General features: G+C 36.0%; 1 protein-coding gene across 2 annotated transcripts; it reads left to right on the top strand.

Moving 5' to 3' along the window:
- Positions 1 to 582: 582 nt before the first annotated feature.
- On the top strand, positions 583 to 23,952 carry LOC145664746 (BAG domain-containing protein Samui-like). 2 transcript variants are annotated; one of them, XM_081731641.1, is made up of 2 exons: positions 583 to 839; positions 21,534 to 23,952. In XM_081731641.1, the coding sequence occupies exons 1-2, from the start codon at positions 678 to 680 to the stop codon at positions 23,301 to 23,303; spliced, it is 1,932 nt and encodes a 643-aa protein (XP_081587767.1). In that variant the 5' UTR covers positions 583 to 677; the 3' UTR covers positions 23,304 to 23,952. The 2 variants fall into 2 exon arrangements, with proteins under 2 accessions (XP_081587767.1, XP_081587768.1); XM_081731642.1 differs by lacking the exon at positions 583 to 839 and adding an exon at positions 11,248 to 11,387.
- The last annotated feature ends 1,470 nt before the right edge of the window (positions 23,953 to 25,422 follow it).

Genomic DNA, 25,422 nt, shown 5'->3' with positions numbered 1-25,422 from the left:
AAACAACCGAGCATCGGCACGTCTGATTGGCTACTCTCGTATCTCCTATTGTCTGATTGGCTACTTTTGTTTCCGCCATGATTGTTGGCTCAAAACATTGCTATTTTATTGGGCGGAGTGGGCAGAATAGGGGTGGCGAAACTGTGACGTATAGCTTCAAGATTTTGTTGTAAGGGCAGATCCTCTATTTTATAAGATCCTTGGTCTGAAAGGTGTCAAAGGACGAAAGCAAAAAAAAAAAAAAAAATCTATGCTGTCTGCTTTACAAGGTTTAAACGTGAAATTGTAAATATATCATAGAAGAGAAATACTGTAGTTGGGTATAACATCTATTGTGTTCTATTTCAGTAAATAAATTAATTAATAAAATTACATTATTACGAATAAACGGAAAATAATGTCTAGCGGCACCACATTGATCCCGAATGCAAATAGTTTGTGCATCTCCGTATAGATGGCAGAGTGATGCAATAAATTTCCGCCATCTGGACACGTTCTGGAAACTTGCAGAATTTTTGAAGTTGTAATAGAACGGAGTTTCCTATTGGTTAAACAGTAAAAACTATCTAGAACTTTATTGGCGAAGCGAGAACATTCGGCGGCTACGGCAGAATGTTCTGGCAGAAGCTAGATGTGTGTTCGTATTGTATATATTGTTGTGCGGAGAGGAAGGGACAATGTCATTCTCGTACCGTGATAGACCGAGGTTGAGTGAAAGATTACGTGGAAGGTCAGGTGACGAAATTTTGCAAGAGTTGAAAGATCAGTTGGAACAAGAGAGAAAAATGTTTTTTGATTCTAATCCTTCGTGGAGTGGAACGCAATCAGGATTTCGAAGGGTAAGTTGTGCATCCGATGTCTATAAACAAGTAACAATTCGGTCGAGAAAATTACTAGAGTGTAGTGGTCTAATTATATTAATTTATAAATTAATATTTTCGTAATGAATTAACTGTGTTAAGATTATACCACTGAACGATTGCATTAACAATGAAAGTTTATTATTTACCCTTGTACTTAAGATAGCAATACTAAATTTTTGTAGTTACATAACTCCAGACCTAGTCTACTAGAAGTGTCGTCGGTAGGTTTGAGAGAACGTTATGTGTGGATTAATGTCCGTAGTATAAGCGCGTCTCGTAAGATATTTTGCGGTTAGTTTTGAATGTGAATGTTTTGTATGGATTGCGAAAATTGAAAAGTGAAATTGAGAATTAAAGTATTTTATTTTGGATCGTCTTCGGTATCATAATTGTAAATATTCTATAATATAAGAATTAGTATATTTAGCGTGGAGGAAGGATATGAATACTAAAGACGTTTATTAAATTTTAATGTGGTTTGATTACGCTACTTATTTTTGAATGAAGTGCTCGTTTACAAGTATTTTCATAATCATCTTCCAGTTTTGTTGTTGCGTAGTTAAAACAGTTGTACCATATTGTCGTAATATCCCTCGAAATATATACAGTATTCAGTCCTATCAATGTAAATATGCATGGATCCCAGTCACTTCCTGATCGTGGAAGCTCGTTTAGCGTGATCACCTTCTCGACTATTAAAGTAGGTTTAAAATACGGAGTTTTACAACAAATCAAAATAAAGAAGTACAATAATTCGTACATGTTAAGTTTAGATAGGGCCTACACCATTCGAAAGAATTGCAGTTATTAATGTTATTATTTATTTATTTATTTATTTATTTGCGTATTGTCCTCCAAAAGGTTTGCACAAGGCAACATAACAATACACCATTTAGCATACATGAAATTTAAGGGGGCCACCAGAAGTAATTGATGAAAAATCATAATTCTTTAGCGATTTTCGTATAAGTACAGTGTCTGGACACATGTCGTAAAAACTACAATGCAGAAATACAAACCAGCCTGTGTTAGGAGAGTCACTAAACACGAATGATATCTAACCGGGTCAGAGCAGGGCGAAATTGGCGGGCCCCCGCAGGAGTTACTCTGTATGATGGGTATACACGTAAGCGAGGATTGAAAACACGTGGATATTTCGTGCTGATTCGAATCCCTATAGCACTTATGATAGTTTGACACTTGTAAGTTTACATTTGTAAAATAAAATTGAAGGTTTTGTATTCTGTGCAGGAATATTACGCAGTCACATATTATCTACTACACTGGTTTTTCGTATGCGCTTACTTATTTTAACCGTCATATAGCACTTGCAGGGATAAAATAAAATTGTATTACTATTTTATTCAGTGGTTTACGGATTTTATATATATATATATATATATATATATATATATATATATATATATATATATATATATATATATATATATATATAAGAGAGTTCTTATCATGCGAAGTGTTGAATTTTTTTGTACCTTTTGCGAAATACGGTGTACTTAAACTTAACCTGCACGCAATAATTTATAAATAGACGTAGAAAACGTTGGGGACCCTAGTATGAAGGCGGTTGCCTCTTCGTGGATCCGCTAGTAATCTCAGCGAAGCTTAAGTGCCTACGATGTATTTACATAGCTAACTTTAAAATTCTAAATAAAATGTCATTGCCTTTTAAATAAAACACTGTTAAATACACAAAGAATATTTAGCCAAAAGTTTCTTTTGAAATGTTTATGCGCAGAGGGCTGTCACGTCAGGTTCCGTCTTTTTCTTTTCTCTGTTTAGAATTTTTCTCTTATCTATTTGGCTTCTAACTTATACAAACAGACATTGGAGTTTTTTGGTACTTATTTTTGAAAAAATGTATGGCTTTATAATTACCCTTACAGCTTCTGATGGGATTAGGCGGGTTGAACCAGGGAGAACTCGGCACTTGAGGTGACTTCTATACCACTGGGTCACTACTCCCGAAAAACAAGTGTGGTCAGATTTTTTTTTTTTTTTTTTTTAACATGCCCATAATATTTATTTACCAATTTTGTCTACAGTTGGATTTGATGTAGTAGAAAGTGACATTTGGCCGATTGAAGACAATGTATTCGAAATTGACATTCGCCCTACTTTAGTTTTTCTTTCTGGGTAGGTAGTCACTTAGTCATTAAGGGGGCGTGGCTCAGTAGTAGAGCGCTCCCCTCCGGTGCATGGGTCCCCGTTTCGATCCCAGTTCGCGCGTAGTGGTGTTTGTGGTGAAGAATCATAGTGGTCGGGATTCTTGCACTTTCTTCATTCCACCATTTCGTCCATTATCATCAATTAGCGTACTCGACTTTTGCTTGTGAGACCCGGGTTCGGTTCCCGACGTTAAGCTGTAAGTCTTCATTCCGTATATCCTCACTGCTGATGGGGACGGTAAATTTATGTTAAGAGTACCTGTCTTGACTATGCCAGGTTTTCGGATTTCAGTTCACATTTCTCTGATTGAATGGTTGGGTTAAGCGTTATTTGGTTCCACAGAGTGATCTGTTTGGAACATAATGGTACAATAGTTTGTGTATAAATAATGTAGTATAGTGAATTAACTTTATTTTTTGTAAATTTCCTGTGCTAAGTTAGTTGCTAATATTATCTCATTTTTTCTCTTGAGTCGCTGAACCTAATGATAGAATTTAGACCTAGGTCCTTTTTCACAGATAGAGTAAATCAATTATTCAATATCTAACGGGATGAGAGGAAACTTGTCCTATATGTAGTAACTAATAAGTATTGGCAGCTTGAGTGTATAGAATTGGGGTGTCTGGACATAAGCTGCTTTCTATTGAGGAACTAGGGCCACTAGTAGTCAAAGACTAGATTTTAATAAATCTTCATACCCGGCATACGTTTTTCTAAAGCAAAATGAGATATATCTGAGATACTCTCAGCCAGTGTGGGAAAAAAAATAACAAGGAGATATCCTTTCACCAAAATTTCGTTTACCGATATTTCTGTGTTGCAAAATTTCGTGCACGAAAGTATCAGCACAGGGGAGGGAGTTGGATTGCTTTATTCAGTAAAAGGAAGTAGGCTAGTAGTCTTTTGTTTGTTCAAATCTGTTCAAGTCTAGTTTTTATTTCTGTCATTTTTTCCGTTGCTTATTTATTTTATTCAAGTTTATTTTCCTTTGCAATTAAATTAGTCAACCTATAAATGTAATTAGTTGTCATTATTGTATTCTTTATTGCATTAATTATCTTATAATACCATATTATTAGTGGTGAGCTTTTCCGGTGAGCTTGTCCGCGATCCATAGAATGGTGATTGATCCCTATCGTTTTATAATGATTTAAAATTGGGGATGCAAATGATCAACAAAATTTTACTAGTCCAACAAAAAAGCTACTAGCCTGCATACCATAATAGAAATCATTTACTTACCTTCGGTATGGTAGGCCTATTAAATACTCGCCCGCACTGATAAACCACTCGCCCTGGGCGAGTGGCTATTTGCATCCGTGATTTAAAATATAGGCTAACTGATTAACACACACACACACCTTTATTAACTAGTGAGTGTATCAGTTTTACGTCGTTGTAAGTTTTTAATAAGGAGGTAAACTCACGTATTGATTTTTCTTTTTCGGATTTACTTGAGTACCAGCAGATTTTGAAGAGGAAATAATATAGGGAAAAAATACATGTAGTTACGGTTATCAATCATGTATATTTTTATACTGTAGGCCTATTCTTGAGTAGTTTTTTCGAATGTGCGTGGTTTTGCGTTCTATGAAACAGGTTATGTAAAACGGGTGCCGGTATTAGCGTGAGCTTCAAGCCATTAACGGGGCTTGGATTGGTGCAGCTGGCGCGTGCATAGACCATACAAGAAAAACCTTCAGTGAAGTGGAGGGTACAGTGGCTCTGTGATAGGGTGCTCATCTGTGGTGCAAGGGATTAGTTTAACGTCCCTTTCAGCAGCGAGACTATATGAGACGGGACCTTCAAAACCAGGACGTGAATTTCTTATGAACATTGTGTCCGTTCCTTTTCTCGGAGTTTCCCCGTTTCCTCCCACATTGTCATTCTACATTTTTTTAAATAATCATTCACTTGTATTAATTGTTCGTCTCCTTTAGTCTCAAGTTCGTAATCGTGGGACATGAAGTTAGTCTAATTTCATTTGTACGTTCTATATAAATTATTATTATTATTATTATTATATTTTCACTCCTTGCTAAAGATCGGGGCCGCGGCGGCTTAGTGGTAGAGCGTTCACCTCTGATGCATGGGGTCCTTGGCTCGATCCCAGCTCACGTTAAGTGAGCTTTGTGGTGGACAAACAATGTGTGCGTGGGTTTTTCCGGGGTTCTGCTTCCTTCCACTTTCTTCAGTCCACCATTTCATTTCTCATCAGTCTCTTTTAGCCTAGTCGCCATAATCGTCGGACGTAAAACTTAGATTTCATTTCATCTTTTTTCCTTGTTAAAAATCAGCCGTTTTTGTGGTTTTATTGTATCCAATCTATCCTTAAATTTTCTCATGGCGTGAGTGAGTGCTTCTAGCACTTCACATTAGATATCAATTAACACATTTATATTAGTAATTTTTCGTATCTCAGTGTGCAATGAACGCATCGTGAAAGCACCGAGACATCAGATGTATTACAATGTGTAATCCATTTTGCAAGGTCAAATAGCAAAGCAGTACCAGCGATTGGTCAGCGCTGCTTGTACTTTTGGGTTGAGAGTAATTAAGTGATCACGGTAAATGTTGACGTGCATGGTAGTGTCATTCGCCAGGGCAGAAATGTAAAGGAATGTTGTTAATTACATAAATAGCATTGAGCCGTAGTGCAGAATGGGTATTGATAATTTATTTTGATGTGAGAAAAACGCCATGAACTGTAACATTAGAGACATAATTTTAAAGTAATGTCAACTGTAAAAAGATATTTCTTTAATTGTTGAATTGTCAATACGTGTTAGCGGGCTTCGTTGCTCTTACCAGCACATTCTGAACTGCAATAACTTAAGGAAGACTTTGTCATTTTTTTTTTTCAATTTGGAAAATTGAATTTTTTCAATTTGTTTTTAATGTTTTGAGGATATGACAATATAATACTTAATTTTTAAAATAGTATAAGATTTCCTTAATTTTATATCTATTAATAGATGGATATTCGTGTTAGTTTTCTTGATCAAGAATATTTGATGATAATTTATCTGTTCAGTTTTTTTTCTGAAAAGAGGAAATTAAACGAGACTCGAAATGAACGTTATTTCATCAAAGAATTTCCATAATATTTTACCTTCTTAAATTCTATAATCTATGCCCGTTTGACACTTTCTACTATAGTGTGTGGTATGTAATCCACTTGAATTTTATTTTGGACTAATGTTCAATCTGAAAGGACTATAACTTTCCAGTGCAAAGAGCAGGCATTCTGCATCTTCTAATTCAAAGTTTGATAGCTCATATCGGACGATCATATTTTCTAGTGGTGGTAGTTTGTCTTGTTTGTGTTGTGTGTCGCCCATTTTTATTATTCCGCAAGAAGTTCTCGCTTATTCCCTAGGCCAGTGGTTCCCAGCCTTTTCTGACTGACGAGACATTTTACTAAAGGTCCAGGACATAGCGACACATTTGTTTGATTTTTAATAATATATTAATATGAGACTATATAAGTTTCCATAAAGTAAAGACTATGTAGTACTGCTTCCGTTGGAGGCATTGACTGGTACAGCCTGTCTCAAGATTAATTTCAACTAATTATTATTAAATGTTTCCTGATAATTAATTAATAACATTTCGCGACACCCTATGGGAGTGTGCGACACTGCTCCAGGCGATGAAATTGTTATTACGTAGTTAATAAGGGCATTTTTTTAGATTATTAGGTTTATACATCATTTGGATTGCCGGAAAAACCTATGGTCTTCTCTTAACTTCATTTGGGTGAATTATTGAAGATTTTCCAGTGTAGTGTCGGAAATTCTATATAATTATAGTCTCTTAATTAGTGGTATATACAACCCGCAAATTATATTTGCACGAAGTCATAGATTCAGTATAATACATTGGCGCGAAGGGATATGAGTCTGGGGAATATCCTGTATAAACATTGGATACAAACAAGTAAAACTAATAAGTTTATTTAGGTGAGGTTTTATTGTGGACAGACCTAGCCATGGAGGCAATGCTGTTCCTGTATTTTTATTTTTTTTTCCGAATTTATTCTGAAGCAAATTAAGTGATTTTTTTTTTTACAATTTATTAGTAGCATTACTGGCACATACCATGAAAAATGCTGGAATTAGTTCTCAGCATTCGTAATCGTCTATAAGTGTGGTCTGATCAATAAAATGTCAAGCAGTGAGATTTCTGCCAGCCGAAAGTGTTTTCTTGGGCAATGTGCCTACAGCCAAAAATACCAAGTGATGTCACTTTTTTGACGTGGAGATTTTCTCTGAAGACGAGATCCCCATAACATTGTAGAAAATGACCAAGAACGTAGGTCGATGGCATTTCAGAGGTTCCCTGCAGGATGGCTAAAATACATACCTAAATGTATACAAGCTGGAGAATTTCATGGAAGAAGTATGTCTGATATAAGATTAAAAAAAGAAAAAAAATAGAACTCTGCTTAGAGGATTTGACATTATTTTGAAAGCCTTTTATTCAGTATAAAATTTAGGATTTTGGATGAATTTCTGACTACCTACACATCCCTCATACGACACATAATTTCATATTGATATCGTAAACAGTGTTTAAAACTGAGTTACTTTTCAATATATATATATATATATATATATATATATATATCTTGTAAGTTGAAATTGGTAAAGAGTAAATCGTGTTTCGCTATTACTTAATTTGTATTTTCACAAAACATGTTTGAAGTTCATTTGAAAATTGGAAGTACCATGTTAGAATAGTAATGGAAATACTGAAGAGAGAGAATATTTGTTTTAAGTCGTTTCGAAAGTAATTAAAAAATTTTGTTTTTCGTGAAACGTGAACTTCTGAAGTCTGAGCTTGTTTCGCATATATGTAGAGGTACGAGTTTTTCGGATCCGCGATAAAACGAAATTTGTCAGAATTAAGTAATTTTCAGTTTCTTGACATTCTGTGTGTAATTTCATTGATTCCCGTTTCGCGATAAAACACGAAATTGGCAGTTTTGCGCGAGATTTCTAACAATACGCGATATAACGCGAAATTTTAAAAATACATTTTCATTACTTTAAAAACGCTAGTTTTCCGCTGACGTAACGGTAGAACGTGGCATGAATTGTGCATTTTGGGTGATTAGGACACGACTGTAGGGAACATGTTGCCCATTAGCTATCACCATCGCAGCTGCTGGGGAGTTTCGAAGTGATGATTGATTGAAGTTTGTTGTAAATGTACTTACATATGTGTGGCTTCCAACAAGCAGTGCCAATTGAGGTTTTTTCAAATATGGACTGATAAGTGACATACAATAATGGAGAAAAATGTGGAAACATGTAACTTATGTTTAATGCTTAAATGTAACTTGTGCCTATGTGTTTTCAGAAGACAGCAAAACTTTCCTACTCATAGTAAGTTTAGTTACTGATTTTTCTTCAGTTTGATTTTGAAATCATATAATTTTCTATAAATGAAATTGACATTGTCAAATAAAATATACAGTGTATTTTGTTTTAAGTAGTTAATGGTTTATTTTTATAGTGATTTATGAATAAAAGGAACAATTGTAAAAATGTCAGGGAATTGTTTTCCACAGAGCTACAAAATGCTAAACTTTATTTGAAAAATGCGACAAAACGCGAAGATTTCAATTTCTGAGTGCGAAAAACTCGTGCCCCTACATATATGTAAATAATCTCAGAGAAGGCATGCCGGCCACGGTGGCTCAGTGGTAGCGCGGGCGACTCTGGTGCGAGGGATCCTTGGTTTTCGATCCCAAACCATGTGAGTTTGTGATGGACAGTATAGTATTCGAAGTTTTTGTCGAGGTTCTGCAGCTCTCTCTGGCTATGTGGGTAGGGTAAGCGCCTTTGGCACGGGAAGTTGAGGTTTGATTTTCAGAATGAGCTCTGTGGTTAGGATCCCACTTTAAGTTGTAGATCTAAGTCTCATATAGCCTCGTTGCTGGAAAGGACGCTGAACTCAAATGGAATTCAAATCTGGGTTGTCCGTTTTGCTCCTATATTCTCATTCCAACAATTCTTTCGTAATCATTCATTTCCGTTAATCATTAGTCTTTGCCATAAAGGACATAATGGAGGACGGTACAAATTTCGACTTTTAGTTGTCTATGCGGCCTAAGAATTAAACGTTGAATTCCAAATGACACTAAGAATAAAAGATCGACACTAAACATATTTTACTATATCGGTTACGTAATAGTTTTCTTTGTCAGCTTCGTAATGGTTTTTGACCCCTAATACCATAGCCACTCACAGGGTGGAGCAATTCTGCACCCCTGGATTTTCGAACTGGGTTCAGTTCTAAGTATACGGTGTCAAAACATTTGATTTGCTCACTCACATTATAGTATTTAATAATTTGTTAAATACAGTAGTATATTTACTATCATTAATGAACTTATTCAGCGTGTATAAATAGTTGTTTTACATGAAGTACCAAGTCAAGGTGTGCATCGTGATTGCGCTTGTTTGTCAGTCTTTTAAAATCGTCCCTTCGTTTTTAAAAATTTCACAGGTGTTCCTGTCCTATACTACTTTAAGCATGTCTGACTCATATTTCAAAACATATTTTACGTAAATATATGAAAGTGTATACTAATAAGTTCGTGAATTGGATAATGGTTCGTAATTGTAGGTTAAATTCCAAAATCCAGATGTTCCTTGTGGCTAAATGGATAACGCTATCCTTCGGTGGAACAAAACTCTGGCTCGATTTTAGTTGTTAGTATATATCAGTTTGTTTGTTGACATTTGGAATTCCATTTCTGCACTGAGATTATTCCGAAGCAACTTTCTGTTATTTGCTCCCCACCGGGAATTGAGCACGAGACATCATTTACCGAATGCGCACATACTAGCCAATAGGCCAGCGAGCAGTCCTACATATTGTTTGGATCCCACATGTTAAATTATAGCTCATAGTCTTAATTCGCCTTTGTGATGAAGATGACATTTAACTAAGTAGAAGTAGTAAAATTCACTTTTGAATTGACTGTATGAAAGGTGGACTTCTCTTAAAATTGTATTCCAGAAGCACTCTAAATAATTTCTATAAATTCAACCTTTTAGCATCTAATCAGGGCAGCTAGTGGTTTATTCAAATAATTTCTTGATCAATTAAAATAATATTAATAATAATAGACCTAGAGCGAAGTTAACAACCGATTCCGGAAATTTTAACTGGTTCGGCTATACGACACAGCTTGATACTTACTGAGTTTAACATTGAGTTTATAGCATAGTCAGGGTTCGAATCAAGCTTTTATTTTTTACGAGAAGTGAAAACTTTTTAAAGAAATATGATATAAGAAGTATATGTGAAATGGAAGGAAAATATTTCCCTGACAGAAGAAATTCTTCAGTGATTTAAGAAAATTACTTGTCGAGAGTGGGAACCCACCCACCTCATTGATTCTAACCCAGAATATGTTTATTGGAATGTTGAAGTTTTTTTTTCTTTAGTTGTCAATAGGTTTCCTCATTAAAACATATTAGTGGCTAAAGAATGGTGGTGTTAGTGCTATGATAGATTTTTTTTTTTTTTTTATGTAGGTAGCTTAGTTTCTACACATGGAACGTGCATTGATATGGAATTTTTAGATGCATCAGTTCATGTTAAAATTGCATTTTAGACTCGAAACGTGGGGAAACAGACACACATACTTTGGTGCAATGTATTTTAAGAAAGTTTGGAGGAAATGGGCTCATCGTTGGTTCTTGTTTGACGTTTTTCCAAACAAGATACGTACGACTTCGCAACCGAAGATCTTGCCAAAACATCTAAAATTAGCGGCACACGCAGCACCTTCTTAGTGGAATCGAAGCAACACGGCTGCAATATTTTGAAAACTCAATTGAGTGTTCTTTTTCACTGGATGTAGGGCAAGTGATACGAGAGGCTGTAGTGTTCTGTGGAGGCTGATTACATGGTATGCATCCTATTTCTATGTATAGTTCGTAGATTGCATTTTCCTTTCCTTGAGTAGGCAGCGGTTTGTGGTTAAGCAAGGTAGAATCAGCTGTTTTGAAGAATCTTCCGCTCAGCCTCCCAAAGTATGAGATGACTCATCAACTCTTGTATGGTCCATCAGGAACGTCCTAGAACTTCTGTAGTACGAAGGTGGAGGCATGCTTTCAGATTGCCTGCTGGCTTGCTTTGAATATAAAAGGAACGCGTAACCTTGAAGGTTCAGTTGAGATAATCCTAGTTCAGTGTAAGTGAAGCGATTGAGTACGTAGTGTTCTTTCGTAAGTGTTGTTGTTCAATATGGAATCTATCCCAGTGCTGAATATGGAGCCTACTTTTATGTGCGCGGAAACAAGTGAAATACCTGTGAGTAAGATTGTCATTAATTTTCTCGTTGTTTATATTTGTCTGCGCGGACGACTGCTCGTTTTATTTTCTTGTTTGCGTACTGTCGGGACAGTGCCAGGTGATCTGAACCGTGCATTTTGGGATATATGCCAGATATTTTTTTAAAAACAAAGAAGCAGAAATTTCCATGCAGTTTTTCCTCTAAATCAGATTGGTTTCGAATTAAACTGAGAAATAACAATTAAGTTGGTTAATAGAAAAATCTTATAATTGATTAATCATTGTGACGTAACATGTTATCTCAAGTGAATCTTCCTTAAAAATTTCCACTTATTTCTCTTTCGAGTTCAATTAACAGCAAAATAGTTTAGTGTTCCACCTGTTATTTGTATATCGTGAAATACCTAGTCGATTTCTGTGTATTTAAATTCACAGTGACATACGCTTTTCGATCTGTCATTTTGCGTAATTTTCGAGATGCAAAAGAGGAATAATTAACGCTAGTATTTGTATTATGAAGTACAGTATAGATGTCGAGTGGTTCCCAAGCTGAGAGTTCTAAGCTAGCTTGCATTCTTTGTATGTAATTCGGACCTCAATCCTCTAAACGTGTATATTTGATCATACGTGTAGCCCTTAGACCGGGGCCGTTTCTCGGTAGTGAAAAGATGCCAAAGAAATTAACCCAATAATGATTAAGATGAGAATTCGGGTACTACCTACCATGTATTTCTCGTTGATTATCAGTATAAATTACCTGATTGGGGATTACTGTAATTTGCGATTTTACTCAACCCTAAATTGGATAAATAAATAATGTTAATATACTTAATGTGGAGAATCGGAAAAATTAACAGATTAAGAGAAGGTACTTAATAAACTGGTGTGAGTATGCGACCAAAGAAGTGGAGAGAAGGACATTACACTGAAATACTGCTTGTGCCAATTTTCTTCCAAATTGATAGACCGCTTAGGTTGATTTAATTTTAATGAAGAATGGTAGGCTTATGATATATTGTCACTGCCACATATAGTTATTGCTAATCAGTTGATAGTTGGGCGATGTAGATATTTTATCGTGTGATGTGACATAGTGTTCTGAATGAATACGAATCTTAAAGACTTTAGTGTATCTTTCTACAGATTGGAAGTCATTACATATTTATGTTCTTACGTATGGCTGGCTACTCTTAGAAACCTTATCATTTTAGTAATGCTGTTTATTTGTGACGTTTCTCGAGGTCAAGGAAAAAGGAAAACGATGAGCATGTTTACATGTTATTGGTAACAGGCCCGTATTCAGAGCACTCAGCAGGGGTAATAATGCTGGTGGCTCTTGAGTTAACTTTCCTTAACTTCATACTTTTTTAGTATATAGGCTGTTTTTATTATGAACCACACTTTACCTTCACGTAAAGTACGTTAATACGTACGTACGTGAGATACGTAGAAACAAAAGTATTTAAAATATATGAAACAGTTAATGCAGTTTGATATAATCAGGACTTTAAAAATCTTGCTTGCAAGTACTCACCAGCCCAAAAATCTAGTAACCAGACCATTTTGCAGTCTCAGTGTTTATACAAATAAACAAAAATCATTTTGTGACACAGTGAACATATCAATATATATATATATATATATATATATATATATATATATATATATATATATTTAAAATTGTTAATTGGTATGTCATTTACAAATAAAAAAAGAGTGACATCTGTTATTTATTCTTGAATCCACGTTTTTGATTGATCGGACTTTACTCGCCAAATGAAAAAAAAAAAAAGTCGCCACTGGCGAGCAGGCGAGTGGATTTTTGAAGCTCTGGATATGATTTTTAACAGCTTCTGAAAATTGAATTACTTGTTTCACTCAAGTGAATATGAACATACTTGGTGTCTACAGAAGATAAAACTACTTGGAACTTTCATTGAAAGAAAAAATAGAGCAGTCGCACGGTTTTAACACAATAAAGGAAACTACGATTTCCGGCAAGGCATTTTAATTTTTGAAAACTAGAAATCCTTGAAGTCATCTCTCTTTCTCCTGATAGGAGACTCGACAACACCGGGAAAACTTGAATCTTACGGAAACAGTGTTGTCTACTACGAACTCGTATGTTGTGGGATCGAATCAGACATCTCGCACTAACCTTGAATATCTACTAGTGAAGTACTGTGTTCCCGAGACATCTATTGATAGATGAAAAGAGAGAATAATGCGTAGGGAAGTGGAATAACTTCGACTGGATTGGCAAATTAAATGATAGCATTCAGTAGTCAACTTGATTCCATGGAAATGAACTTGTGTTATCTAATACGTAGCTAGTTTTTTTTTTTCTTTCTTTGAGTTGCATTATGCTAGAGTAGTAGTACACTGTTAGGTATTGAACTGTTTACATGCGGAAATTGTTGGATATATTGATGATCCCACCCATACATTAGGCCACTCACTATATGTGTACATTTTCCCCAGTGTGTTCTGAAGTAAAATAAACATCTAAATGGTTGAAAAATTTATTTCATAGTTCGTTCCCTAATAAGGGCAATCACCATGTTTGATATTAGCATCAAAACTTAAATGATGAAAGTTTACGGACGCAAGTCAAGTACTAATAACGCTTTGTACTACACTTGAATAATGCAAAACAAAAATAAACTCTTTAATGTGTTACGGCAATCACACGATGAAAAGAGATGGTTATTACACATTAACGACCAGTACTTAGGACATAGCAGAAATGAAGGTAACGTAAAAATTCATGGGTAAAAGTGTTGCCCACTACAAACTCAAGATTAGCTAGGATTAATCCTAGAACTTTCACGCCATAACGAGCGCACTACCACAGGGTGGCCACTCACCTGGAAAACCTGGAAAACCGGGAAAAGTCAGGGAATTTTTTAATTCTGGAAAAGTCAGGGAATTTTGATGAAAAACATGGAATTTTTACTCGGGGGAAAATTTACGTTCTGCTGTATTCATAGCCATTTAGCCGGTTTATTTATATACAAAATAACTTTGGTCGCTGGGGGCTTCGCCCCCAGATTTCTCCTTCGTTCCAGGTTTCGTTTATCTAACTCTGCTGGTTTGGGCTGCGCATACTTTCTTCATATTCTTTTGTCATTTAGTGCTGCCCATGAATTGAGCTGGAGCGAAATCGGGACCATTTTGTAATTAACACACTTGTTTAGTTCGATGGCTGCTTGATTTTCAGAATTCGCTCGGGGCTGCGCCCCTGCATCCCGTTTTGGTAGTCACGTGATTAATATAAAGGCTAAACGATAGTTGAGTAAGAATCTATTAAAAATAAACATGCTAATGTTATGAAGTCGTTTCTAGTGTCTGAGTCAGTAACTAAAGCTGAAGTTCTGTGGTGTTTGCAGGCAGTAATGCAACACTTGTCATTCCGATCTGCTTCCCGACTGGCTAACAAATTTCAAGCTCATGTTCCCTGATAGCGAAATTTGTAGTAAGATGCAATTACAACGTACCAAGTTAGCTTATACTATCGTTCATGGTCTTGGACGACTTTTTAAAGGTGATCATTTCAAAGAAATAGAAGCTTGCAAGCATTATGTTATTGGGTTTGATGAAAGCCTTAACAAAGTCTCGCAAAAGCAGCAAATGGACCTTACGATTCAGTTTTGGGACAATGAAAGAAACCAAGTGTCAGCAAGATATTTAAATTCAGTGTTCCTCGAACATTCAACGTCAGCAGACATTCAAGTTAGTTTCAAGAATGGTATCTTAGGTTTGGACCTCAAGAAAATTGTTCAAGTTTCGATGGATGGCCCACATGTTAACTTCAAATTTTTAAGTGACCTGCAGAAAGATCTTGCAAGTTCACCTTCAGATCCAATTCTTCTTGATATTAAAAGTTGTGGGCTGCATACTATGAATTGTGCTTTTAAAGCTGCCATGCAAGCAACAGGTTGGAAATTAGAAGAATTCCTAAGGGCGTCTTATAATTTATTCAAAGACGTTCCACTCGTCGTGCAGATTACATAAGATGCACAAGGTCTTCTGTGTTTCCGAAAAAAATTTTGCAGCATTAAATGGACAGAAAATTCAGTCGTTGCTTGCCGGGCGATGGAAATATTACCGAACGTAAAGAAATACGTACAGTGGGCTGTTGATGAGAAGAAAGTACCACAGTGCAAAAGCTTTGATACTGTAAGACATTTCACAAATGATAACCTGCTTGGTGCAAAACTTGGCTTTTTCACAACATTAGCAAAAACTGTTGAACCTTTCCTGCGTGAATTTCAGGGAGAAGCTCCATTAGCTCCTTTCCTTTACAACTTGCTCCAGGCCATAGTATTGTCTGTTGCAGGTCGTTTTGTGAAAGATAGTGTTTTGGAAGGCCGGCCATTGGTTAAGATTGATTTCAATAATAGCGAAAACTTAAAGCCAGCCAAGCTTGTAAACATTGGGTACACATCAAAGGATGCTATACGAAAAGCCAATACCGTATCGGATAGACAGACTCTTGAATTTCGACAAGACTCGCGCAGGATGTCAGAAATTCATACTGAAAATAATGGACAGGTCACCTCTAAAATTCAACCTGGCAAGAGCAATTTCTTTCCTGGATCCAAGTGTGTTTGTTATGGATGACACTGTAGCTGCAAAGAGATTGTCCAATTGCCTAGAAATTGTAGTATCCAAATATTGGATTTTAAGAACATTAGCTGATGAAATCCAAGGTGAATTCAAAGTTTTTGCTAAAAATCCTCTTGTATTGGAAGCAATGAGGAATTATGACAGGAAAAGTAAGAGATTAGATGACCATTGGATGGAGATACTGCATTTAGGCGCATGCTCAATACATATGACTGATTTTGTGAAATTTCTCCTCATTTTATCTCATGGAAATGCTAGTGTGGAGAGGGGATTTTCAATCAACAAAGAATGTTTAATTGAAAATCAAAGCGAGTTGAGTCTAATTGCACTCAGGCAGGTACATGATAAAATTTCAGCTGTGGGTGGTATTGATAAGTTTCCAATTACAAAGAGGGTTGTCCATGCTGCCCGCAATGCTCATGGAGTATATGTTGAGTCTGAGGAATCAAGAAGAGGAAGAGAAGAAACAGAAGAAGAGAAATGCCATTAAGGATAAAGTTATTGAACTCGAGGCGAAGAAAATGAAGTTGTTGAATGATGTCAAGGAGAAACTGTCTGCAATTGATGATGAGATTATTGGTTTGAAGTCTTAAAACATTTAAGTGGATGTGGTCTTAACTTCAGTTTGATTTTAGTGAACTGCAAATCTGTGATTTGAGGTTTTAAAACATTTCAGTAAAGTAGTGTTCGTTCCAGTAATTTGTGTTTTAGTAGTGGACTGTAAGTGTGTGTACTTTTGTAACTAGTATTAAGCTTAAGGTTGGAAAGCGATAGGGATAGACATTCCTCTTCTCGTTCTGTGCAGCAGTTGGTTACAGTGGAGTGGAAACACATAGGAGAATTGAAAATTAGGCAAATAAGTGATTAAAATTAGACTATTTATCTTCGCTAGTGTTTTTTGTGATTCTTTTTTTAAGAATGATCCTCTAGTCCACATTGCATTTCACTTGTAGCTTCTGTTTAAGCTTTGAAAAACAATGATATACCAATTTTAGATCTCTCTAGAAATTTTCTGGAAAACCGGGAAAATTTCTGGAAAAGTCAGGGAATTTTGAAATTCCAAATGAGTGGCCACCCTGTACCAATGAATCACTATATTCTTATATTTTGTAAGATCTTGTACCCTTGTCATTTTTCTAAGTGCAGAAAACTTCCTTTCGAAAAAATGTTGGAAAGCATAGTTTGTTTATAAAGACTTCATTCAATTGAATCAAGATTCTTTCCTTAGATTTCAGGTGTCCTGTTCGAAGAAAGAAAAAAGGAAAAGCGTATGATTTATGGATCTCCATATTAGAGCTTAATTTTTCCTCTATCCTTCTTGCAAACATCAAAACTTAGATTCACGATGGTTTCAAAACATCACTGTGTGAAACGTTAAATCATAATTTCATTTTGGAAACCTCGCATAGGCAACAAATTGTAGACTTTATCTATATTTATCTTCATTCCTGAGAGAGAGAGAGAGAGAGAGACAAAAAAAAAAAAAAAAGAAAAGAAAAGTTTCCGGATGTACCAACGAGTTATGAAAGCGGTTCTTTAGTTTTGAACATCATTTGTTATTTTTAGAAGTTTAGTCATTAAACCTGTATTGTGATTTTAGTATCAGCAGATGTCTTATCAGTTAAATATAGAACATGAACTGTAACTGATAGTAACGAAATTTTAATTCTTTCATTTAAGAAATTTATAATAAGATTTCTTTCTAAAGACGTTATCTTACGTTCGTTGTTGCATGTGAGATAATAGGGACCACTGTTGCTGACAGCTGTGAGTGATCTGCCACATTCAGATTTCTGTATTTGATATGACACAAGTAACTGCATTGTATTCAGCGTATCTGTTTTCAAGATACCAATAAACCTGATTGTCTTTCTTCCCGGATCATACGTGCGAATGCATCGATCGTCCTAATAAAATTGAGTGCTTCCAACCAAATCATATAGGGATGTGTTACAATAGCTTAGTTTGCATGTCTCGATTGAGATTTAAGCGTGCATCCGCAGAAGCACTCATTGTACCACCCAGTGGCGTATTTAGATTTTTGTTTCGGGGGGGAGTATGCAGAACACGGGGAAGCAGCGGAGGCAATTGTCCATCTGAGTTTGAGTATTAATTATATTTTAATCGACTGTCTACTAATATGCTAGGAAAAGACGTGAAACTCGTATGTCGGAAAGGGCCTACTCCCCCCCCCCCCCCGCGACAAATCTGAAATAACACTTCAGCAAACACGTTTTGAATATTTGTAATCTCATTTCAACTAATTTCGTTTTAGGAAAAAAGAAAATGGAATTATTCAATTTTATCTGTAGGTTTTTCTTGAAAGAAAATGTTGAGACAAGTTGAAGCTGAAAACACTGACTGCAGTTTTAAAGGCGAGAAATGCAGACTGGTGAATATTATGTGATATGATTCACACAAAAAGTTAGCAGTGAATCTAACCTTTTATTCCATTCATAGAAGAAAAAGGAAGCGTCCTCTTAGCCTACCTAATTTCCCGGGCTGCTTATCCACCCCACCCACTCTTGATTTTCTTTAATTCAAACATTTACCTTTCTTTACAACTAAACGATGTAAATATTCCTTTGCTATAATAACTAAAGTGCCGTTATGTTGATATCCGTGTAAGTTGGTGTGGAACATGAGTTTATTAGTTTATACGCCACTGGTACCACCCATCCCATAATAATAATAATAATAATAATAATAATAATAATAATAATAATAAAAGAACAATCCGTGTCTGTGTGAATTATGCTAGTCAGTGGACCAAAATACAGTGTCCATTTAAATTTAATATTGCATCACAGACCTTGAGAGATTGATTCGATTATGTAAAACATGGATTTTGAGACTGATTAATTTGTTGAGGGTGCCTCGCTATGAGGTTTTAAATTAGCATTTGATAAACAAAATAAGTAGGACAACAACAACAACAACAACAAAAAAGAGATCGTTGTGATAATGGCCTACAGATTAATTCAAAAGATTTTGTTCCCTTGTCTTGTAACATTATTTTTCGAATACGTCAACTCGATGCTTCTAGGCTAAAAGAAATCCTCCCTGTTTATACTCTTAATATATTTTTAGTCAAGAATTTTCAGTTTGTTACAATTCTAATCGATTTTTGAAACTATTTTCTTGTCCAGTGATGGTTAATTTTAATTAAGAATGTCATGCATGATAATTGTATGACATCTGATCTGTAGCCGTCAGCCGATAATTGCTGATTTGTAGCCGATAACTCTGTCATCTGAATTTCTTGTAACTTTTTTTTTTTTTTTAATATTAGTGACGCAGCAGCATCCCATATTTCTGGAAGTGGCATTTCGGAATAAGACAGTAAATTGACGGTATTGGAGCCCATGAGAAACCACAAATACCCACATTGCTTCGTAGTTGAATAATGTATAGGTGGTACGCGCTCTCTCATCGTCGCCATTTGTGTGTGTAGATCACGATTCTCTAGGTTTTGTACTACTTCATTCAAAGGCCTAGCTGCTTCGTAATGATGGAAGCACAGGGCTCAGTGGTTGAGCGCTTATCTCTGCTGCGTGGGGTCTCTTGTTCGCTCCCCGGCTAGGCAAGCTCGTGGTGGACAACATGTCCGTGAGTTTTCTCGGAGTACTTCGGTTTCTTCCCATTCTCATTCCATCAATTCTTCCATCATTATTTACTTGCTTTAATCATTGTCTCCCTTAGCCTAAAAAGCATATTCGTAGGACGTTAAACAAGTATTTCATTTTTTTTTTCATAATGACGGATTTACGTGGAAAGTATTCTCCGTATGGAATCAGTTCGCAACTAAATATGTATACTAGTGATGAGCTTCAATAAAACATTCTTTTGTAGTTAGTTTTGGTATGTTGCTACAAGAAGTAGCACTACCTCGGTATTTAATTTCTTTTTAAGATTTATATATATATATATATATATATATATATATATATATATATATATATATATATATATATATATAAAGAGCTCTGTGTATACTGTTACATATAAGGTTAATCATTAATTTTTATACCTTCGCTCTGTTTTTCAAAGCATGTTTAGTATGAGACGTTTAATACTATTTTCCATCATTGTCCATCAGTTATTTCAGAGTCGTTTAAAGCTTTTCCTAAAATCAATCCAGAAGCACCTATGTACTGTGCTTTAATATTGGCTGTAAGTAAGTGTGGACTCTTGGAAAACATTTATCCGTTCAGCTTTTGAGATTTATCCTAAAGCGAAAGCCATTGGCGCACGCAGAAGTTCAAACGGGAGTTCAAGCACCCGAGTTCACGTAATTTTAGGTGTTTGTTTACCTATTTTAACATACTAAATGTTTAATTTTGCATATCTTGCTCAAGGGAAGATTATTAAAACTACGAACCCTCCCATAGGTACGCCATTGCTTTGAGCGATTCATTCTATTGTGCTGTGGTAATAACGTAGGGCGCTGCATGCTCATGAATTGATCTGTTTTTTAATCTGTAATATTTTGTATTCTATATTTTAAAACTTGTGCATGTAGAGACAGAAGTTACAATAATAATGCCACCAATTTATATTTGAGCCACAACGTCTCATACCGTTGTAGTATAGTTTATTTTTATGTATTTATTGTTACAGCTTTGTTCTTAATGACACCACAGTTCTTACTCAATAATTATTTTGTGTTAGAACGGTATTAATTTAACGCTTCTGTGTTACAGCATTCATAAATATACTTGAGTATATAGTTTATTTCCGTCCATAGTTTGCGCCCCCTCCCCACAAAATTTGAAACCACTGTCAAACAGTTGCTTGTTAGTATTCTAAAAATTTCAATTAGAATTGAGCGTTTGGGAAAGTGATCTTGCTGTATTTCTTGCACACGTTCCTGCACAAGGTTTAATATTCGTGAATTAAGTTACATTACTATGAGATCAAACCAAATAGTGTGTAATGCAATGGACAAATGGTGACCCTTGGGCCAGAACTGCCCGTGAATAAAAATTAAAAGATGGATTATTTGTCCTTTAAACTCCATGCATAAGAAGCGTGTAGCTGCCCAACATGCCTGAATGGAGACTGTGAAAATATTTTCTTTGACCTTTCGGTTACTAAGCCCATTCTGTAAGATGAAGCCGTTGATACCGGGTCAAATTTTAAACCAATACAGATTTCATAGATTTACTTTCAAATGTTCATGTTTCAGTCTTTAATTGGCTTAGACACATGAAACGAGAAACAGGGTGGGCAGAATATAACACAGATTCAGAAAATGTATGACTTACGATCATTTACCGAACTGTTGCCGTAGGGAAGGCAAAGAAACTAGAAAATAGCACTAAATATTGTTCTTATTTTGTTCTGTTATAAATTAACCATCACTGGTTTAATGTAATGTAGCGATAGGTTTAATGTAAGTTACTTCCATGTCAAATTAATGATACCGAAGGCGGAGGAATTTCGGTTGTTTTATTAATGTTTTTTCTGTATTTCATTTCTGGTAGGGAGTTTTTATTGGATACTTACAATTGTCTTTTCTCTTTATATTTGCAGGCTGGTTTCCCTTTTGACGACGATATTATGAAGCGTCCTAATATGAGGGCACATTTAGATGATTTGGCTAGTCGCCATCCGGAGTTTGCAGAGCATCTGCGAAGTTCTAATTGGCCTGATAACCATTATTTCCAAAGACCTGAATGGGCTCAGGGAATGCGAAATAGGCACCCGTCTGGAGGAAGCAGTGGGGTTAGCAGTGGATTTGAGGATGACGCGTCTGGAGCTGAAACTCGTAGCCAAGCTAGTGCAAGTAGTACAGCAAGTGGTTCAAGTGCTTTCAGCGATGGCGATGGAATTCCAATTCCTGTTTTTCATGAGAAGCGATCATCAGCACCACAGTCACCACAACAGCAGTCAGAACAAGTTGAGGAACATCCACCTGTTCATGCACAGACAAGGCTACCAAGAAAAGTTCCACAGTCTGCTAATGGAATCGGCCCTACTTCAGGAGATAATGAACAGACAAATCGGAATCAGCGTTCTATGTCGGCGCCACCCGATAGCAGGGTGCAAAACAATGAACCTCGTCGCTATGTATCTCGCATAGAGATTAATCCTGTAAATCCTCAAACATCACAATCGGACAATAATATTCCACAACAGAACAGTGGATCATCTAGTCCAGGAAAACCACCTGTGGCTCCCAAACATAGTCAGCCGAACCCGAATACTCAGCAGCAGCCGCAGTCTAAACAAGCTGGTAATGTGAGACACATCCCGATCTTCGTAGAAGGACGTGATGAACCTGTTATTCCAAAGGACTTTAACAATTCTAATCCAGCTGCAGGTCCTCAGCAATCTCATCCATTTGGCAGGCCACAGTTCACACAGTATCATCAGTATGGACAACCTCAGTCACGAGGCCCTCAAGCCCAGCAGCAGTTCAAGAGGCCAAGCTCAGCGTCACCACCACCCCATGCATTTCAACCAAAGGCTCCGCCTCAACAAAAACAACAGTGCCCTCCTCAACAATCACAGCCGCAACAACAACACCACCAGCAGCAGCAACAACAACAACAACAGTCGGCCCAGCAGCAGTCTTCTCAGTTTCAACAGCCTCCCAAACCACCGGAGCCGAAAGATCCGATAGCCAAAGTGGAAGCAATTCAGAAGGAAGTTGAAGGATATATGCATCAGGTGGAGAACTTTTCGGGCACCCGTGCAGATAAGGAGTATATGTATCTCGACGAAATGCTTACGAGGAATTTGATCAAATTGGATAACATAGACACGGAAGGGAAGGACAATGTACGACAAGCAAGAAAGCAAGCTATTCATAGCATCCAAAGGTGTATCAGCATTTTAGAGTCTAGGGCACCATTACCCCAGCAGGAGAAAGCGACTGATAATGTTGAAGAAATGAGTGTAGATGACAGTCAGAAGAAAGGAGAGGAAGTGAGTAGTGAATCAAAGTCTGCGGACAAAGAACCTAATTTGGACTCAGCAGTGAAGAACGGAGAAAGTGAAAATGTCGATAAAGAAGATAATAAGATGGAAGTGGAGAGATCGCAGAGTTGCGCGTCTGTGAATGCCGAAAAATGTAGTGCGAGTGATGTCAATATAGAAAGTGATGCAACAGGAGACCAAAATCTTTCCGAAGGACAAAGTGTAGAAGCATCAGGTCAGGAAAATAAGCAGTGTGGTGAAAATACAACTACCAACGGTTGTGAGGAGAAAAGTGTACCTGAAACCGCATCAGCAGAGACAAGTGAAGCGCAGAAAATGGAAGTAGAAAAAGTTGAAGGTTCAGGTGAGCAGGGTAATTAGTGACACAGTATTATTGATAACAGTATAGAAGTGTATATTGGTATGCCTGATATAAGATCGGGCAATATTTCCATCCGTGCAATTCTGCAACACTTAGCAGCTTTACGCGTTGGTAGGTAGAGAGACCTTCTGTTTAGTAATATCATTGTGTGTATGTAATGCCATTTTCCGAGTAGTCAGTGAATTTAAAAATAATTGCATGTCAAAACAAAAAGTTAACAATTGTTTAGTTGTTCATGGATAAAACAAGTATCAGTTTGTTCCTAGTAGGTTTAGAAAGAAAGGTCTTCTACCTGCTGTTGCAAGCGGAGAACGTCACCAAAGATATAATTAATTAATTAATTAATTTTATTGCCGAATTGGCATTTGGAAATATATTTTCCAGCTGTGATAATAAGAGCAGCCTCATCTTGTTTCTTTTATTCTAGTGAAATGAAAAAAAAATGTGTAAATGTGTGTGTTTCTTTGGAGTGTGAGTAAATGATGGCATATTTACGTTTATTAAAAAAAAATATAGAAAAATGTTATATAAATACAAGATCTATGATTTTGGAAAGAATGCACATTTTATATTTTAACAAGCTGTGTATATAATATTTATGTAAATAAATACTCGAATCTAGATTATAAATTAATTTTATTCTGAAAACTTTTATTATTAACAATAATTATGAATTGTTTGCTCACATGTAACCTAAACCATGACAATATAGTTCTATTTTATTTATTATTATTTTACGAGGGGCATTCAAAAAGTTCTCCGAATGCTGTTGTAGTTTTGGCGTTTGTGATACAATCACAATGAATTTTGTACAGCCGTAGCTTGCCTAATTATGAAATTGACAAGTGTGAACAACAGACAGTGTACGAATAGTGTAGCTGGGCGGAGGAGAGTGTAGTGAGTGATCAGTCGGCGCAGTTTCACAGATCGGGTAACGCGTAAATGTGAAGTTCATGTGCAAATTTGGGAAAATCTCATTTAGAGTTTGATAGCCTTAAAAACAGTTTAGCACAATTGGATATTTGGCTCTTTCGAAAGCTAAAAATAGGCCTTTTCCGTTTCACCAACGTAGATCAAAATCAACGCCACTGCTGAACTTCGTAAGATACCTAAAGATGCTTTTCGTCGGTGTTTCCACCAATCGCAGGAGTGGTGGAACAATGTGTGTTCCGAAGGTGCCAATTTTGAAGACTAAAGAAATGTGAATTTATATCGTGGCAATAGTTACAACAGAATTCCGGGATCTTTTTGACTGGCCCCTCGTAGATGATTATTGTAAGAAAACGAAAAATTATACGACTTTCATTGAACTCAACTTCACTATATTGTCTTTTTACTTACCTATTTACAAGTACAGGGTGGCTCAAAAGTAAGTATACACCTTGCATTGATCTAGTGTAACATTCTAGTTTATGGATGTATTTGCTTCGACTGTTCCGCGCTTAAGTTACAAGTCAAAAGATGTTAAGAACAAATAATAAAGTAGATCTACCTGTTTAATAACAATAAGTAATGATATAACATTCAGTACGGGACTGTATACCTACTTTTGGGCCACCCTGTATTACACAAAAACGAAAATAATACAAACACTGAATTTAAGTTTGTTCACTGATTATTTTTAGCATTATTTTCTAACCAGGTTACACATGATGTAAGGAAACTACTTTAGATGAGAACAACTGCTGAATATTTGTGTGGCAGTGTTCATACATTTTCAACCAAACTCTTAAAAAAAAATCCTTACAGAATGAAGAATGGACACCATTGTATTTCATACATTTTCGTTAGAAATTCTGTGAATATTTACTTATTTTTAATACGTCCGGTATTGCTAAAAGCATGCAATTAGGTCAGAAGAAGGAAAGTGCTATTATCTGCAACACCATAAGAAATACGAGAAAAGAGGAATACTTGATAGTATCTCAGTATCGTATTAGAAAGTTTAAGTTGGTAACTTCGAACTCTTTGCAATTATTAAAGGAAACTTTGTACCATTTTCGAATTATTGTAGCAACTTTTTTCATATTACTATACAAATACCTCCATTTCGTTACAAATGAATAGATATTTTTAAGTGAAGAATATTTAATAAAGACTAAAGTGAGAAGTGATCCC

The sequence above is a fragment of the Thermobia domestica genome, chromosome 11 (genome assembly GCF_964235325.1).
Source record: "Thermobia domestica chromosome 11, izTheDome1.hap1.1, whole genome shotgun sequence".
NCBI lineage: Eukaryota > Metazoa > Arthropoda > Insecta > Zygentoma > Lepismatidae > Thermobia > Thermobia domestica.
This window is presented reverse-complemented; position numbering and strand designations above follow the sequence as displayed.